The sequence below is a fragment of the Delphinapterus leucas genome, chromosome 20 (assembly GCF_059928025.1).
Source record: "Delphinapterus leucas isolate spDelLeu-1000000601 "Yukka" chromosome 20, BTC_Dleu_Yukka2, whole genome shotgun sequence".
NCBI lineage: Eukaryota > Metazoa > Chordata > Mammalia > Artiodactyla > Monodontidae > Delphinapterus > Delphinapterus leucas.
Window position 1 is genome coordinate 12,799,204 of NC_143148.1, and position 17,808 is coordinate 12,817,011.

The 17,808-nt window shown below is 54.8% G+C and overlaps 2 protein-coding genes across 2 annotated transcripts in view; one reads left to right on the forward strand and one right to left on the reverse strand.

The window, feature by feature from the left end:
* Nucleotides 1-319: 319 nt before the first annotated feature.
* Nucleotides 320-17,134, reverse strand: MAP3K10 (mitogen-activated protein kinase kinase kinase 10). Its single transcript, XM_022585650.3, has 10 exons — nucleotides 15,536-17,134; nucleotides 11,194-11,374; nucleotides 8,185-8,333; nucleotides 7,531-7,706; nucleotides 6,442-6,688; nucleotides 4,807-4,923; nucleotides 2,821-2,998; nucleotides 2,609-2,721; nucleotides 1,553-2,233; nucleotides 320-775 (listed from the first exon to the last, which is right to left on the reverse strand). Exons 1-10 carry the CDS (start codon nucleotides 16,215-16,217, stop codon nucleotides 453-455), a joined length of 2,847 nt encoding a protein of 948 aa, XP_022441358.1. The 5' UTR covers nucleotides 16,218-17,134; the 3' UTR covers nucleotides 320-452.
* The window catches only part of FCGBP (Fc gamma binding protein), a 143,083-nt gene continuing 141,871 nt past the window's right edge, over nucleotides 16,597-17,808 (forward strand). Inside the window, exon 1 of the mRNA XM_089902835.1 lies at nucleotides 16,597-17,075. The gene's annotated coding sequence lies outside the window, so the exon portion shown is untranslated. The remainder of the gene's footprint in view (nucleotides 17,076-17,808) is intronic.

Sequence of the window (17,808 nt, forward strand, 5' to 3'; positions counted from 1 at the left end):
TCCGCGTGGTATTCTTGCGGGGGCCCGGGTGGGGACATGGGCCTGGACTTCAACCCCTGGACCTCGGAGATCCAGCGAGGCCTGGGAGCATGGGGGGGGCGGGTGTCCCACTGGGCACGATCTAGGATCAGGGCCCGGCACAGGGAAAGACACATAGCCAAGCGTGGTAGGGGGCAGGGGTTACCTTTAATGCTGCATTTTGTGCCGAATCCCCCATGATGCCCTGTCCCTGAGTATCCCTGCCCACCCTCCCCCCCACCGCAGGGCAGGCACAGGGCCCCCCCACCCCCGGGTACAAAGGAATAAATTAATTGCCCTCCCTCCCCCCCCTTCCCCAATAAATAGAGTGAGTATCCTGCCCAGGGCCTCCCCTGCCTTGTGGCACGGTGGGCTGGGGCGGGGCCTGGGGCGCTACATTCATGGCTGCCCAGGCGGGCGGTGGTGGGCAGGCCTCAGAAGGAGCCGTGGGCCCCACACAGGGGCACTGTGCTGTCCTGGCTCTGCCCCTCCATATCCATGTCAAGCAGCGTGGGCTGCATGCTGGGGGGCCCGGGGCTCTCCGGAGTGTCCGGCCTGCTGGGAGGAGAGATGCTGAGTGTCTGGCCAAAGGAGACCAGTTTCCAGGGGTCCAGGCGGGGACGGCTGGCAGCTGGCCGGGGTCGTGGGGCGAAGGTCAGGGTGGTGGGACGGCCAGGGAACTCGGGGGGCCGACGGCGGGTGGGAAACAGGCCCTGGGGGTCGGGCAGGCGGGGGAAGTCCAGAGGATCTCGAGGGCCTGGTAAGAGAGGATCAGATGAGGTGAGTGGCGTGGGCCAGAGGGTGGTGTTTAAAAGCCAGGAGCATTTACATGAAATTGGAATTTGACTTCTCTTGAAAAATCTGCTGATTTTGTTGGGCCCACTTTCCAGCAGGGTTTGGACCTTTACCTAGCCACCCCCCGCCAACTGCTCAATCATCTGGGTGCAACTCTGGGCACAGTCCTTTATCTTTCAGAGCCCATTTCCTTGCTGTACTCTAGACAAAGCCCTCGTCCCTCGCACCTCTCTGACACTGAGCCAGGTTCACAAAGACCCACAGAGACTCCTCAGGCATGTTGCTGTCTGTGAATGGGGATGACAGCACCTTGCTACATAGGTGAGGATTAAATAAAATGATAACAGTAATTGTAGAACAAGTAGCACAGTGCCTGATAGGAAGCTCTTAGCTCCTGTCTGTCCTAATCATCTTTGTGAGTTAGTGAACTGTATAGAACAGGGCATAGCACATGGGTATTAGCTCTAGTAACTGTTGTTGCCATTAATGCCACCTGCCTGGCCCCTGTAGGCATTAGAGTTTGCCAGCCCTACTGCACCCTGCGTCTCAATTACCCAGGGACTCACAATGCCTCACAAAGCAGTGGGGGCCATGGGGACACAGACCCTCCTCGCCATGCTAAGCAGGGGAGGATGCCTTAGCATCCAGGGGGTCGTCGCTGGGCTGGGACACAGGGCTTTGGTGGGGGCACGGGAGATGCGCCTTTTTCTGCGCCGTGGGCGCGTGGAGCCTCACTCACCAAGGCCAGGGCCGGTGGGCTCGGGCGCCCCCCGCTGCCCCAGCGCCCCGTCTGACGGCGTCCTCCGGTGCCCGCGGCTCACAGCGCGCGCGGCCGTGACGTGGGTGGGCGTGAGTGACTGGCGGGGGTCCTTCTTGAAGCTCTCCAGCTCCAGGTCCACCAGGGGGTTGGTGCTGGGCGCGGGTGCGGGTGGGGAGGGCGGCGGGGAGGGCGCGGCCGGCGCGGCCTCGTCGCTGTCGGAGCGCAGCAGCGAACGCGTGGAGTTGCAGTCGGACACGGACGACAGCGACACGAGGGTGGCCGAGGGCGCCAGGCCCGGGCTGGGGGCCGCGTCATCGCGGCGGCTCGGGGAGCGCCCGGGTGGGCTGAGGCCCCGCGGGAAGCGGCCGCCGCGGGGGAAGAAGAGGCCATCGAGCCAGCTCCGCGGCTCCTCGCCGTTGGCCGAGCGCACCTCAGCCACGTCGGCGCCCAGGCCCACGGCGCCCAGCAGCGTGGCGCAGCCCAGCAGCGCGAGCTCACAGCGCCGCCGGGAGCCGTGCCCGGGCCGGGCGGGCGGCGTTGGCTCCCACGGCGCCCGCGCCCCGGGAGAGGGCTGGCTGGGCAACGGCACCGTGAGGTAGGACGGGGTGGTGTAGGGCGAGGGGGGCACGCTGCTGCCTCCGTCCGCCTCCGCGAATTCCTCTGCAACCGGGAGAGGGCCGTCACTGGACTCGACTCACTTAACTCTAGGCGCCTGGCCCCTCGGCCCACCCCCCCTCGGATCTGGAGGCAAGGGGTTGCCCCAATGAAATGACCCCTCCAACAAGAGCGCCAAGGCCCACTAGGTGTGGTTCTCGATTATTTCTCCCCTCAAACCCCCTCCTCCGGGGAATGATCCCCACACCCCAGGGACCAGCTGCTCCCATTCCAGGTATGTGTCCTACCCTCTGGCCCAGTGAAATCCGGCTCCCTCCTTGCAGCCCTGGGGAATGGTCACCCCTTGGTCTTGGGTTACGGTCCCCTTTGCCAGGGAATATTCCTTCCCCCTCCCTTTTAAAGGCACCCTCACCCTCTTACCCATCTCATTGAGGCTAGCAAAGCCTGGGGTGATGGGAGTGTGTTTGGGGGATTTGCCCAGGTTGGGGGCACTTGATGACCACTGTTTGCTTCCTTCTCCCAGGGCCTTCAGCCTGCAGGGGTCACCAAAGATGGGAGGTTATAGGCCTCCTGGCTGCCAAGGGCCTGGGGAAGAGGCACAGGGTGTGGGATGGGCTCCATGTAGCCAATACCTCTCCTCTCCTCCAGCCCGCTCCTTCTGCAGCGTGGAGCTGGGCCCCCAGGTCCGGCCCTTCTTCTTGCCCCCAACCAGTTCTTCCTTCTTTGGGGGTCCACTGTTGCGGCCCCACGTCCCACTGCCACCACTGCTGCTGCCACTGCTGCTACCTCCACCACCATCCACAGGAGTCACTGGGCCGAGAGAAGCCACTTGGTTAGTGGGTCTTAGTCTGTCCCCGCTGAGCTCCCAGCCTTACTCTTCTCCCCTTGGTCCCACCCTCCACCTGGAAGCCCAAGGGAGCTTGGACTCCAACTCCAATCATGACCCTCCCCTGCTCTACATCCTTCCATAGCTCCCCACTGCTGTCAGGACGACGTCCAGCTTCCTCAGTTTCATCACCCGTCACTTCTCACAGCCTAACCTTTCAGCCATCCATTCATTCCCAAAGGTTTACTAGCACGTGCTATGTGCCAAGCCCGTGGCAGGTCCTGAGAAGACATCAGTGGGCAAGGCAGACAAAAGTCCCTGCCCTGGGGACTTCCCTGGTGGTCCAGTGGCTAAGACTCCGCACTCCCACTGCAGAGGGCCCGGGTTCAATCCCTTGTCAGGGAACTAGAGCCCACATGCTGCAACTAAAGATCCCACACGGGGCAAAGAAGATCCTGCATACCACAACTAAGACCTGGTGCAGTCAAATAAATAAATAAATATGAAAAAAAAAAAAGTCCCTGCCCTGAGGAGTTTGCGTTTTAGTGGGTGAAGACACGATCAACAAGAGTCACACTAGGTACATCACCTGGGTGGGGGGCTAGGAGGTGATAATCGCTGTGGGAAATATAAAGCAGGTAAGGGGTTTGGGGAGTTAGGGAAGGTCTCGTGTGAGAAGGAGGAATATGGGCAAAGACCTGAAGGAGGTGAGGGAGCGGGTCAAGTCGATACAAGGGACAGGAGCCTTTCAGGCAGAGGGGAGATGCTGAGGCCCCGTGGAGTGTTCTGGAGCAGACTCGTTCCCTGCAGCGCCAGTTGCTCTCTCTCCTCTGCTCCTATCACATGTTGAACATACCCCGATGCTAGTCCTGACTTACTGTTTGGTCGTTATTTGTCTTTGCATCCCCCCAGGAGAATGACCTCTGGGGCCTGGTACAAAGCAGGTGCCCAAACAGAAATGTGTGTAGGGGGTGGTGTGTGGGGCGAGGCCAGGGGTGAATGATGGGGCAGAACAGACTGGGGAGCCGGCTGGGTACCCTTCAACTCATCAGCAAACCCTGACAGCTGTACCTCTGCCATGTAGCTGACTCACCCTCTCCCCTCTTCAAGGCCCCCGCCCTGGCCCAGCCCCCTCGTCTCACTTGCCTCCCACCTTGACTCCTGCTGTCCTCCAATCCCTACTCCTCATGGTGGCCAGAGGGAAAAGGTTAATTTTACCACATCACTGCCTTGCTCACAGCCCTCCAGAGACTACCCCGTCTCATTTAAAATAAAATCCAGATTCCTTATCCCAGCTCTTAAGGCCCAGTGTGATCCTCCCCTGCTGAACCCTTGACCATAAGCCTAGTGCTGTCTCTCCCATTCATCCTACTCCGGCCAAGTTGGCCTTCCCAGCTGATAAACACACCATGCTTGTTCCTGCCTCTGGGCCTTCGTCTTTGCTGTTCCCTCTGCCAGGGATGCTGTTCCTTCAGATCTCTGCATGTGTCACTCCTCCTTACCATTGCAGGTCCCTGCTCAAACCTCAGCTTCTCTGACAGGCCTTCCTTGTGATTTCAAACCAGCAACTCTTCTGTTTTATTCCCTTCCCTGATTTCCTTTATAGCGCTTACCACTACAGGAAATTATCCTGCTCACCAGCTTGTTTACTTGTTGTCTGTTTCCCCTCATGAGAATGAGGGAGGGGACCCTGCCCACCTGGTCCCCTGGTGTTGCTCTGGCTTGGTACAAGATATGTGCTCAGAGAAGTCTGTTCACTGACTGACTGGTCAGGGCCTTGGGAGATACTCACGGCGAATGGCCCTCAGCCGGGGGATGATGCTGGGGCTTGCGGGCGGGCTGACCCCATCTGATCCTTTCCGTTTGTCCAGGGTTGGAGAGGCCTGGACTGTGATCTTATGTTCAAAGCCTGCGAAAAGAAAGACTTCCCTAAGCACACGGTTCCATGGGTAGCCAAAGAGCGGTTCCCTTTGTAGAAGGATAGAAGGAATGCTACCATTTTGTATTCCTTCATGCGGTGGTTCTCAAAGTGTGTTCCCAGACCAGCAGCATCAACGTCAAGTGGAAACCTCTTGGAAATGCAGATTCTTGGGCCCTCCCTTAATCAGGAACTGTGGGGGGGAGGTGCAGCAATCTAGCTGCGGTGTAAAAGCCCCCCAGTTACCTCTGATGCACACTCGGGTCTGAGAGCTGCTGCTCTGAGGATCTAGGCCTGAGTGTCCAATATGGTGGTCATTATGCCACACACGGCAAGTGAGCGCTTGAAATGTGGCTTGTGCAGCTGAGGAACTGGAGAGTTCTACCTTTATTTAATTGTAAGTAATTTAAGTTTACCTTTCAAAACAGACCCTCAGTTCAGTCATCGGAAACATTTAGGCATGTTTGGAACAACTTTGGTATGTGAATCTGCCTTTTCAACTGTACGTTTTATGAAATCTAAATACAGCTCAAGATTTTTTGATGAAAATTTAGAGCCCAGATTGAGATGCACTGTAAATATAAAATACACCCTGGATTTCAAAGATTTAGTGTGAAAACAAGAAGCTAAAATATCTCATTAACAACTTTTCTCGTACTGACTACATGTGAAACTACAACATTTTGGGTATATTTGGCTAAACAAAATATATTAAAGTTAATTTCACCTGTTTTTTTCCCCTTTTTCATATGGCTACTAGAAAATGTAAAATTACACATGCGGCTTGCATTGTATTTCTGTTGGCTGGTGCTATTCTAGGCACTGCTTTAGGGCTTGTAACATCTCTTGTAACAAAGAGAGAAAAATCAGTATGATGTGCCTTCTGATGTTACCTAGGAAGCAATATTTAAAAAAAAAAAAAATCAAACCTGAACTTGAAACTGATTAAGCCCTGAGATCCAGCTATTAGGTTGAGCCATGTGAAACGTCTGTTTCTGTAGGTCAAAAATGGCTGAACGTCAGCAGTTTCACATGGTTTAACCTAATACCAGTTTATAGGAAATTCAGGGACAGAGCGACATGTTAAAAGATACCAGGGAGATGCAAGCAGTAACATCAGACTGTGGGAAATGCTACAGGATAAATGATGCAGTTCCTCAACCAATTATTGGCAAGGAGGAAAAAAAGGTATTAAACAAATATTAAAAGATATTAAACAAATTGCTGGGAGATAAGACTATAAGGAAAAGTAAGGAAGTGATTGCCCTAAAAGTCAAGACAGGGGTTACTCTTAGGGAGCGGCAGGGGGATGTGTTTGGACAGGGCGTGTGGAGGCATATGGGGTGGCTGTAGGTTCTCCCTGCTTTCATGGGAGAGATTCTACTAAGGTGTGATATATTTAGCAATAAAAAAAGTTTAAAAATAAATAAATAAAAGGAAGAGATAAGCCCCGGGTTAGGGATGCTCTCAGCGGCCTCTCAGGGATGCTCAGGGGACGTGGGCGGGTACCGGAGGGCAGGCTGATGTGGCTGCTGCCTTCTCGCAGCTTGAGCAGGCGGCTGCGCTTGAAGTTGCCCCTGCGTTTGCGGACCCTGGGCTTCTCCTGGCTCAGCTGGCACATGAGCAGGTGCAGCTCCCGCTCCACGATGTCCATCTCACGCTCGGCCAGCTCCTGCTCGCGCCGCCGCAGCTGTTCTTCCTGGAACCGCTGCTCCTGCGCCGCCCGCAGCAGCTCCTCCTCGCGGCTACGGAGCTCCTGGAGAGGAGATGAGGGGCTTGGGGCTAGGAGCTTAGCTACTCTGCCCCTGGGGATGGCTCCAGGGCTGCTGGGTCTGGTTGGTGTCCTGCTCAGGGCTGTCCTGCTGTGGGGCAAACGGGGGGCACAATCCAACTTACACTTCACTAGCCAGGCTGGGTGCCGGGGCAGGGGACTGTCTTAACTCAAAGAAAGGGGTGGCTTTTCTTTTTTCCTTCCTCTTTGATTTTTAATTTTTTAAGTCTTCAATTTGGAAAACATCCACAATGGAGAGAAAAGTGTGCCCCATGTACCCATCATCCAACTTCAACAATTTTCTATACTTTGCAAATCTTTTTTCATGTATCACCTTCCTTCTCTCCTCTCTCCCCATTTTTGCTGTAGGATTTTAAAGCCAGTCCCAGACCTCATGCAGTATCACTTGTAAGTACTTCAGTGCAGGGCACCTTTTTTTTTTTTTTGGTGGTATGCGGGCCTCTCATTGTTGTGGCCTCTCCCGTTGCGGCGCACAGGCTCCGGACACGCAGGCTCAGTGGCCATGGCTCACAGGCCCAGCCGCTCCGCGGCATGTGGGATCCTCCCAGACCAGGGCACGAACCTGCATCCCCTGCATTGGCAGGCGGACTCTCAACCACTGCGCCACCAGGGAAGCCCCTGAGGGTGCCTTTTTTTTTATCAACCTTCCAACAGGAGGCTGTCTTTTCTTAATATGCAAGAAAGGCTCCCTTGGCCCTGCATGGACCCAAAGACCCCTGGGCTCAGGGGAAGGGATTCTGCCCCATCCAAGGCATCAGAACTCAGGGATCTTGCTCCATCCCTCCCACCTTGCCTCCTGCCTTCACCTTCTCCTTGGTCCGGAGGTCATCGAACATGTGTTGAATCTCCAGCTTCCAGTCTTCCTGCAGCGAGTGGAAAGACTCCAGCGGCATCTGGAACAGGGCTGACTGTTCGATGACTTCAAGTTGCTTCAAGATGCTGCCAAAATCTGGCCGCCCGTGGGGGTCTGGGTCCCAGCATTCTGGGGTGGGGGTGGAGAGGACAGCAGTGGGAGTGGAAATGTCAGTGGCCATGCTCTGGGGCATCGGCCTGCTCAGTGGAGGCAGGACTTTAAAGGACTGTGGACAAACAGCTCCCATGGAGCCAAGGGGAAGGAATTCAAAGCCAAATTCCTGGCAATGTTTCACTTGGTGAAACTCTGGGGAGAGAAACTCAGGGACCTGTTCCCTGACTGGTGGTAGAATCGAGGATCAGGGAGGAATCCCAGGGCCAGTGAGTCCTAACAGGTTGCCCTCAAGAGCTGTGGGCCTAGCCAGAACACAGGTCTGGAGGCCATGGAGCCAACTGTGGGGGAGACTGTTCATGGTCCCATGGTTCCAGCCCCTTGTCCCTCACTCCTGGGCCCAAAGGTATGGTTGGGTGTGAAAGAGTGAGGTCTGGGCCTGAGGGCCCCTGCCACCCCTAGCTGAGCCTACCCTCTCCACGGGGCCCTGGCTCACCCTCCAGTAGGCGGGCAAAGGGCTCGGGGCATGTGGAGGGAATGGGCAGAGTCAGCTTGTTCATAGCCACACCATATGCCACGGCCAAGGCGTCGATTTCACGGTAGGGGACCTCACCCGTCAGCAGCTCCCAGAGCAGTACTCCGAAGCTGCAGGTGGGGGAGAGGGAGGGGTGATGCCACAGCCCACCCTAATCCCCACCTACACCCCAGCCCTGCTTCCAGTCCCATGGTGGGCCTCCCTCCCCCAAGCAGCCAGCCCTGGCCAATGAGGCTGCAAGAACCTGATTTGACCTCTATCGGCCTGATCTGGTGGGGTTGGTTCTCTGATGTCTCTCCTTTGCTCTGCCTCTCTCCTGCCTGAAAACCTTCAGTGAGTTCCCCATGCCCACTGAGCAAATCCACCCTTCTTAGCTCTGATCTTGATGACCCCTGTAGCCTCGCCTCTAAACACTCTCAGCCCCGTACCACCCCCAGCTTCATCTTGCAGCCACGCTGAACAGTTGAACAAACGCTGTTCTTCCTAACCTCTGGCCTTTGCACATGCTGTTCCCTTGGTTGAGAACACCCTTTCCTTTGCCTAACAGTCCTTTAAGTCACAACTCGGGTGCCCCCTCTACCTGGAAGCCTTCCTTGATTCCACAGCCTCCAAAGCTGGGTTGGAAGCCCCTTCACTATGTTTCCATAGAACCCTCTGCACTTACCTCTAAAAACAAGTTAACACTATTTAATATTTATAAAGCACTTACTCCAGGCCAGCACTGCTCGAGGCCTCACAACAGTCCTGTAAGGCAGAAGGCACTGGAATGACCCTCATTTTATCCAATGAGCAGGTGCAGGCAGAGAGAGGTTAAGTTGTTTGCTTAAAGTCACACTGCTCATAAGTGATGGAGCCACACTGAGACTTAGGTCTGTCTGATGCCCACGACAGCGTCCTTAATGGCTACACAATTCCAGAGCATGCATCACTGTGCTACGATCACCTGCGTGTCCATCTTCTCCAGTAAACTGTTCTCCTTCTGGATCCTGATCCCTGTTTCATGCAGTGCCCAACACGTAGTAGATCCCCGTGCTCCCCCGTTCCATGCATTCATTCAACATACACTTATTAAATGTCTGCTGTGTGCCAGGCATTGTTCCAGGTACTGGAATAAGATAGACACCACCCCTGCCCTCATGCAGCTGACAGCGTCCCCTCCTCTCAGTGACAGCACTGGTAAATTTGAGCTGGGCAAATGCTGCCTGAAATAATTTTCCATCCTCCTTTGCATCTAAGTGTGCCCATATGGCAACGGTTCTGGCCAGTGGGATATAGAAGAGTGTGTAGTGTGCAACTAACTTCCAGGAAGTGTCCTTAAAGGGGAGGGGTCCCCTTTCCTCTTTTCTCCTTCCTCCTGGTTGGAATATAGACATAAAATCTGGAGCTCAAGCAGCCATTTTGGACCATGAAGTGGACTTGGGGATGGAGGCTATACAAGGTGGAGAAGAGTAACAGTGGCTTGTAACTGGAGGGGGCCAGACCCTCCCCTCACAGCCTCTCCCACGTCTCTGGAAACCTGTGGGGATGTTTTGATTGTCACAATGACTGGGGAGTGCTACTGACATTTGGTGGCTGGGAATCATGGATACTTAACATCCTGAAAGGTACAGGACAGTACCACACAAGGAAGAATTATCCTGCCCAGTGTCAATGACACCACAGTAAAAAACCCTAATATAGGACTCAATCCCTAATGCTGGGGGTACTATATCGTGTAAAAGTCATGGGCTTTTACATGACAGCAAAAACATCAGTCTTGTTTTTATTTTGGGTTTTCTGTTCCTTGCCACTGAAATATGGCTCCTACAAATGTTTGGGACCATAAATGAATGCCTTATGTGAAGCAAGACTAAACTTCCCCCCAAAGGGCTGCGCTGCTCTAGTTGAGAATTCCTGTCTTATTTGTTTGCCCCAATACCATGACTTTCCAGCTTGGTCCATCTGGAGCCTCAGCCGGGGAATGATCTTGGTTTGGCTGCCCACCGCAAGTAGAAGGTTAAGTTTCTGCTGTCACCAGGTCTCGCAGGCAATGAACAGCCTCCTCATTGGCCTCCTGCCCCAACTCCTGTCCCCTACAATCCATCAGGCGAGGGAGCCTTTGCGATGTTAAATCAGATCATGTCATTCACAAATGCCTCTAATGGCTTTGCAGTGCACTTAGAATAAACCTGGATCTACTCCCTCACCTGCAAGACCCTCCGGCTCTCCCTCCTCCATCATTTCCTACTACTTTCCTCCTTGCCTGCTCTGCTCCAGCCACATGTTCCTTTCTGGAACACACCATGCTCGTTCTCACCTCAGTTCCTCCTCTGTGGAAGCTGTTCCCTCTTCCTGGAAAGCCTCTTCTCCTAAACTTTGCATGATTGGCTCCTTGTCATCCAGAACGCAGCTCAAGTACCACTTCTCAGAAAAGCCTTTCCCAAAGTCACCTCCAGCCCTCAGAGTGCCTTTCAATCAACCTCCTAGCTCGTAACACTGTCTAGTACTTTTCTGGTGGACTAACTTACTACCTTTTAAAAATTATTATTATAATTTCAACTTAAAAACAGCCTTTTTTAGCTTCTGAGGTATGTATTATTCCCGTGGGCAGGAAATGGGTCTGTTTTTATATACTGCTGTATCCCTAGCTCCCAGTGCAGTTGGATGGATGAATGAATGAATGAATGAATGGTTTCCTGTTTGATGAGTGGGGGCAGAGTAATGGATGGTGTTTGAGGGGTCTTTGGTGCTGACCACCTATCTTTATACTCCTGGAATTTTCAAACGTAATCCAAGTCCTCCTCAGCTGCCACTTCTGCTGGCAAAGCAGCCACCTGCTTTTGTGCTTGTCTGATGGTCTGACCTTGCTGGCGGGCCCCTTTGCCAGGCTCGGATCCCCGCTGCAGTGGCAGACCGTCCCTCCCACTCTGCCGTTTCCCCCTTCCTCCCTCCTCCCTTCCCAGGAGGCCTCCCCTGTCCCACCGTCAGCACCTCCAGACGTCACTGCTTTTGGAGAACAGGGAGAGACGGATAACCTCCGGAGCCATCCAGGCGTAAGTCCCCGCAGCGCTCATTTTGGTGGTCTTGTGCCACTCACGGGCGAGGCCGAAGTCTGTGATTTTGAGCACCGTATCTGCGAGGTTGTGGTTCTCGATGGCCTCCAGAATAAGGACTGTGGGTAGGAAGAAAGGTGGGTCACCCCAGACCTGCTGGCTGCAGCCCCATGTGTCCTGCCCCCGCCTCAACTGGAATCTCCTACTTGTTCTCTCCCTGCCGCCTGGGGTCGCCCCCCTCTGCAGCAGCTCCTTTCCTGGCCTCGAAGACCATGAACGCTTTCCTGATGGTCTAATCCCTGCCTCAGGCTCCCATGAGGCGTTGGGGAGCTTCTCCTGAGTTCACTGGCCTCCTGACTCCAACTTGGGCTCAGGGGAGCTCAGTGAAATGTCGATGGCCATGGCCTTGGCTCTCCTCGGTCCAGGCCTTGAATTCCCAACCACCGCAGAAGTTGACAACTACAAACCATAAGCAGAAGGGGATGGTTTTCCTTTCCTTTTTGTCACCTGCTGTGGGTAGCTGCATTCATGGCCCCAATTCTGCTCCTTTCTGTGTCACACTCTTTGTATCTCCACATCCTTTACTCTGGGTTGGCCGTATGACTTGCTTTGTCTGATAAAATGAGGCAGAAGGGACAGAATGCTAGTTCCAAGCCCAGGCCTCTCATGTCTGCTTGCCCTCTTGCCCTTCTGCCATCACTATGAGAACATGCCTCGGCTAGCCTGCTGGTCCAAGGAACATGAGAGATACTCGGAGCAAAGCCTCTCCAGCTGAGCCCTGCCTAAATCAGTTTACCCTCCATCAGGCCTGCAAATGTATAAGCAGTAATAAAGGACACTGAGTTTTAAGACACCAAGTTCAGGGAGGGTGGGAGGGTTGTTACACAGCATTATTATGACAAAAATCTGACTGATATATCCCTCAAGCATGTTGAATGGTTCCAACTTACTTGCTGTCTAGGGTTATTACTAACAACAATAATAACCATGGCTAGTGTTTATTAGGAGCCTATTATATGACAGGCACTGTGCTAAGCCCTTTATACAAATTAACTAGCAAGCAACCCACTTTATTGACTAGCAAACTGAGGCTCAGAGAGATGAAGTCACTTGGCCGAGATCACACAGCTAGAAAATGGTGGGGGGAGTTCGCGGGCGGCCTAGCCGTTAGGATTCTGGGCTTTCACTGTTGTGGGCCAGGTTCAATCCCGGGTTGGGGAACTGAGATCGCACAAGGCGCACAGTGTGGCTAAAAAAAAAGAGAAAATGGTGGGGCAAAGACCCAAACTAGATCTGTCATCAGAGTCCAATCTCTTAACTGCCGTGATATTCTACTACCTTCTGTCAAACAGAAGGTAGTATACAGTAGTATCCTGCCTGGGTTTGAATCCCAGCCCTGCCACTTATTCGTTGCATAATCTTATTTATTTTATTTTTAACACTACGATTTCTCCTCTGTTAAATGGAGATGATAATGGCATTGACCCTCTAGGGTTGTAGTAAAGCATTATTTCCTGAAGCAATAGTAGGCCCTCTAAAAGCATCAGCTCTCTTTATTAGTGTGTGATGTTGCCATAACTGTTCCTTATGTCTCCACCTTTATCTTTGGCCATTCCTGGCTACTTCTCCAATCATCATAACAATGAGGCAATCCTGCTGTCATACCCATTTGGCAGATGAAGAGACTAAGTTTTAGAGAGCTCAGACCACTGCCCAAGGTAACACTGTTGGTAATCTTGTCCCTTCTTTAAAACCCAACTCAAATGTCACCTCCTCCTGGAAGCCTCTCGAGACTCTCTAGCATGTGACTCTACCTCCCAGAAGTTCTCCCTTCTCGAGTCACCAACTTCCCTGTTTGTGGAGTGACCCTGTGACAGAGGGAACACCCCATGGTCTTACACTTTATTTCTGCATCTCCCAGGCTGGGCCTAAATCAATTCACTTTAAAAAGCATTTATCTGATTATGCTACCCCTGCTTAAGACCCTCTGATGGCTTCTACTACATTGAATAAAATATCCAAAGCACTCACAGGGGCCCCCAAGGTTAATGTGATCTGGCCCATCTACTTTTATGACCTCACTTCCTTCCACCTCTGCCTCCCTCCTGCTCTTCCGACCTCTTCGGTCTCCTTGCTGTTTCTCCAACAAGGCAGCTTCATCCCCACCTCAGGACCTTTGCCATGCCTAGATCTTTGTAAAGCTGGGTCCTCTGGGTTCAGGTCTCTGCTCAAGTGTTGCCTTCCTGGAGCTCTGATCTAAAGAGCTCCCTCTGCCCCATCCTTAATCCGCTTTGTTTCCTTCAGAGTCCTTGAAACTCTCTGAAATTTTGTTACCTATTTAAATATCAACCATCTATTTTTGTTCACTAAACTATAACTTCTATGGGGGGGGCTCTTGCCTCATTCACATCTGTCTTGGCTTGTTCACATCTGTAACCCCAGAGCCCAGGACAGTGCCTAGTACACTTAATGCTGCTTCAGAATTATTCGTTGAATAAAACAATGAATGAATGGCGTCAGATGAGGATCTCCTCAGGGGAGGCTGAACGGGGGAAGCTGTACTGTGGAGGCCCTGTTTCCTCTGTCTCAGGCATGGAGCAGTTCCATTGCCCAAGCAGGAAGCCCTGGCCTAAGAGCCCCACCAACCCTTTGTCCAAGTGGCATTGGCTACAGAAAAACGTGGGGGCGTGGGAGCATGTCCTGATACCCCACCTGCAGGCTGTGAATCAGCAGGGCTGAGGCAGGGCTGAGAAGGGACCCCAGCCTTCAAGAGGAGCGTGTTGGCAGTCCTGCCTCCATTTACCCAGCATTTCAGGAGTCAGAGCATCAGCATCAATGGAGATGGGGACCATCAGTCTGTCTTGCTCAATTCTCTGGGGCTGGTGCAGGGCTTGGCGCACCCCGGGCACTCGGTAGCTATCTATCTGTTGAGTGTATGAATGCCAGGCCTGCCAGGTAAGGAAGACTCTGTCCCTCTATTCTAGGGGCTTGCAGTTGGTGGTGGTGAGGCCTAGCAACGAACATGAAACAGTGGGATGGGGGTCAAACAAACTTCAAGATGTAGAACTGACAGGAGTCAGAAATAGATGAGATGTGAGGGCTGAGGACAAAGAGAAAACCCTCACCTATCACGTGAGGGCAGGGAACATGCTGGTCCCTCTCACTACTGATCTCTCTTGCTTAGTATATGATTTGGCCCAGTAAATACCAAACGAAAGAATAAACTGAACAAATAAATGCAGAAATGAAAGGGAGTGACATGAGGCAGAGGAAGGACGGGACAGCCAGGAAGGTAGGATTTTTTTCCCTGCTGTATCCTAAGGGTCAGGACAGGGCCTAATACACAACAGGTGCTCGGGAAATATCTGGGAAATGAATGAATATCCGGGGAATGACTGTGAGTGCTGTAAGGGCAGAAACCATGGCTGTTTTGGTCCCTGTTGGGCTTCTACTTGATAGGTGCTCAATTAATATTTGACATCATGAGAAGCTCCTTGAACTAGATGTAGGTTCTGGGGAACCTTGCCTTCCATCTGGCCCCAGACCTCATTCAACCAACCAATCAACTTTTGAAAGTCTATGACAGGCCAGACAGCTTGGATGCTTTTACATAAGCCACATCCCTTTTCCTCCTCCCTCATCTTTCCCAGTGTGTCTTGGCTAGCTGGGGCAGAGGCCTACGAGGACACCAGGAAGTGGTTCTCAACTGAGGGCTAGTCTGCCCTCCAGAGGACATTTGGCAATGTCTGGAGACATTTTTGGTTGTCATAACTGGGGGATGGGGGGTGGAGAATGCTAATGGCATCTAGTGGGTAGAGGCCAAGGATGCTACTAAGTAACCTACATCACACAGGACAGCCCCCTGCAATCATCTGGCCCCAAATGTCAGTAGCGCTGAGACTGAGAAACCCCGACTCTAGGCCAGGTTCTATCTGTCTCTGCCTGGTGGACTCTGGCAGCGTGGCTGGACAGTAAGTGCCATGAGGGCAGGCACTGTACCTGTCCTATTTACAGCAGGGAGCACAGGGCCTGTCACACTGTTCATTTATACATATTTATTGGGCTACTGTGACTGTAGCCTAGGAGGCAGGTATTCCTTCAACCTTTCTGGGCCTCCTTTTTCTCTCTTAATGGGGCAAGGACTGTCTCACCTGGCCCTGAAGGTATACTGCTGCCCCTTCCTGCCCCAGGCAGTGTCTTCTGGTGTCCCCATCCCGCCACCTAGGCTTGTCCTCACAAGGTTCTACGGAAGCAAGTTTTTTGGGGAGGACACCACTTACTGTTGATGGACTTGAGGTCCCGGTGGATGATGGGCACAGGGGCATCATTGTGTAGGTAGTTCATGCCCCGGGCCACCTGCACAGCCCAGTTGACCAGCACGTGAGGGGGCACCCTGCGCCCTGCCAGCACCCTGCTCAGTGCGCCCCCTCTGGCATACTCCATCACCAGGCAGAGGTGTGGGGGGCTGAGGCAGGCGCCCCTGAGGGCAATGATGTTGGGGTGCTGCAGGGCTCCGAAGAGCCGGGCCTCCTGGCGCACCTGCTCTGCTGTCACCGCTGGGTCCCGTTCAGGGTCCAGCCGGGCGGCCTTGACCGCCACCTCCTCGCCATGCCACAGGGCCCGATAGACCTTGCCAAAGCCCCCTACACCGATGATCTCCTCCAGCTGCAGCTCGTGGAAGGGGATCTCCTGGGGCAGCTGGAGGTCCGCGGGCGCGGCGGGGGTGCCAGGGGCCACGTAGTTGCTGGGGAAGACGCCCACACGGCCGCTGGGTAGCTGCCCGGTCCACCAGCCCTCGTCGCCCGACACGGCACAGTCCTGGGAAAGCACCTGGACGCGGTCGCCCCTCCGCAGGGTCAGCTCCTCCTCGCCCGCCGCCTCGTAGTCGAACACTGCGGTCCAGACGGGCCCCGCGGGGGTCGTGCCCCACTCCTTGGCCGCCCCCAACTCCTCCTCCTCCATGGGGGTGGGGCCAGGGGCTGCGGGAGGCCGCTTCACACAGGCTGCCCGCGGGATGCAGAGGGCGGGCCCCGGCGGCCAGGATGGGGGGCAGTCCCTGCGGGTTCTAGGGGGCTCCTGGGGGCCATGGCTGGGGGGCCCTCCGCAGGAGCAAGAAAAAGCCTCTTTAAAAGGGCAGGGTTGTCCCCTCTGATTCAGCTGTCCAGGCAGGGTGGGGTGGGGGAAGGGCGGCGGGTTCACCTCTCCCCCCTAAACGTCAGGGCGCTAAGAAGGCCTGGCCGCGCGGCTGCCGAATTCCTGCCGGGGTCCGCCGGTGGGGGACGAGGGTGAGGGAAGCAGGCAGCCCCCTTCCCCGCGCCTCTCACCCCGCGCAGCTCCACCGGCGGCCCCCGGCTCCGCATCCCGGGCCACGATCGCCGGGCGGGCGGGGCTGGCGGAGCCCCCCCCCCCCAGGACGGGGTGGCGCGCCCCTCGGCCTCCTCACGCGCGGGGCGGCCGGGCGGCCCCCATCCTCAGCATCGGGCTCCCGGTCGGCCCCAGCCCCTGCCCCCGCCCGCGCCGCTTCCCGGGGCCGCAGGCAGTGCCTGAGTGACGTGCACGCTGCCGCCGTGCCGCGGTGCCGCCTGGGAGTTGTAGTCTCCGGCAGCGCGACTTCCTGGTCGGTCCCCAGTCCCCCAGCCTCCAGAGCCCGGCTGCGGGCCTCGGGCCGAAGTGAGGAGTGCGCGTGGGCGAAGGAATTCTCCCGGGGAGATAAGCCTGGCCTCAGGCCCTCCCTGGGACGCCGTAGGCCGGACGCCTGGAGGAGGAGAGGAGGAGAGGGCCGAGCGCTCCTCACAGGCCCTGCGGGGGCCGCGGCCCAAGGTGGGGTTGACGGTGACTGACGCTCTTCGCAAACCGAAAAGTAGCAGCTGCGTGAGTGGTGGTTACTGTCCGGAGCCTCTAACGCAGGCCAGGACTAGGTCGCCGCAGTTGGACTGCCCCTCGGGGCCCCGACCCAAGGTGCACGCCGGGAAGTGTAGTCCGTTCGCGAACCGGTGCTGTGGGGCAGTCCCCCAACCGCGGGCAAGGGAGAGCTGCTTGGTGGCTCCAGCAAGCTGGGGGGTCAGGCTGATGGTGAGGCCTCTGGGGGAAGGCAGGGCTGGGAGGATGTTTGTAGTGTCCCTGGGGAAATCACAACCACATCTGCTTTCCCCACCAGCCCTGGGTTCCTCTGCCTCTGCAGTCAGAACTCGAGAATCCCCGCCTTCCATAATGGGAATTTCAATTTTGTGGGGCTTAACGGTTATCTTATGCTGAGTGCTTTGCATACATGGTAGCGTTAAATCCTCGCAAAGCCCCTAGTTTACAGATGACGCATAGAGAAATAAAGTCACTTGTCCAAGGTCACAACTATAAATGGCAAAGCAACAATCAAAGGCATATATTTCTCTCCCTCTCTCTTTTTCTTTTTTCTTTGGCCGCACCGTGCGGCAGATCTTAGTTCCCCAACCAGGGATGGAACCGGTGTCCCCTGCAGTGGAAGCTCGGAGTCTTAACCACTCGACCGCCAGGAAAGCCCCTCAAAAGCATATTTTAAAATTAAAAACAACTACCA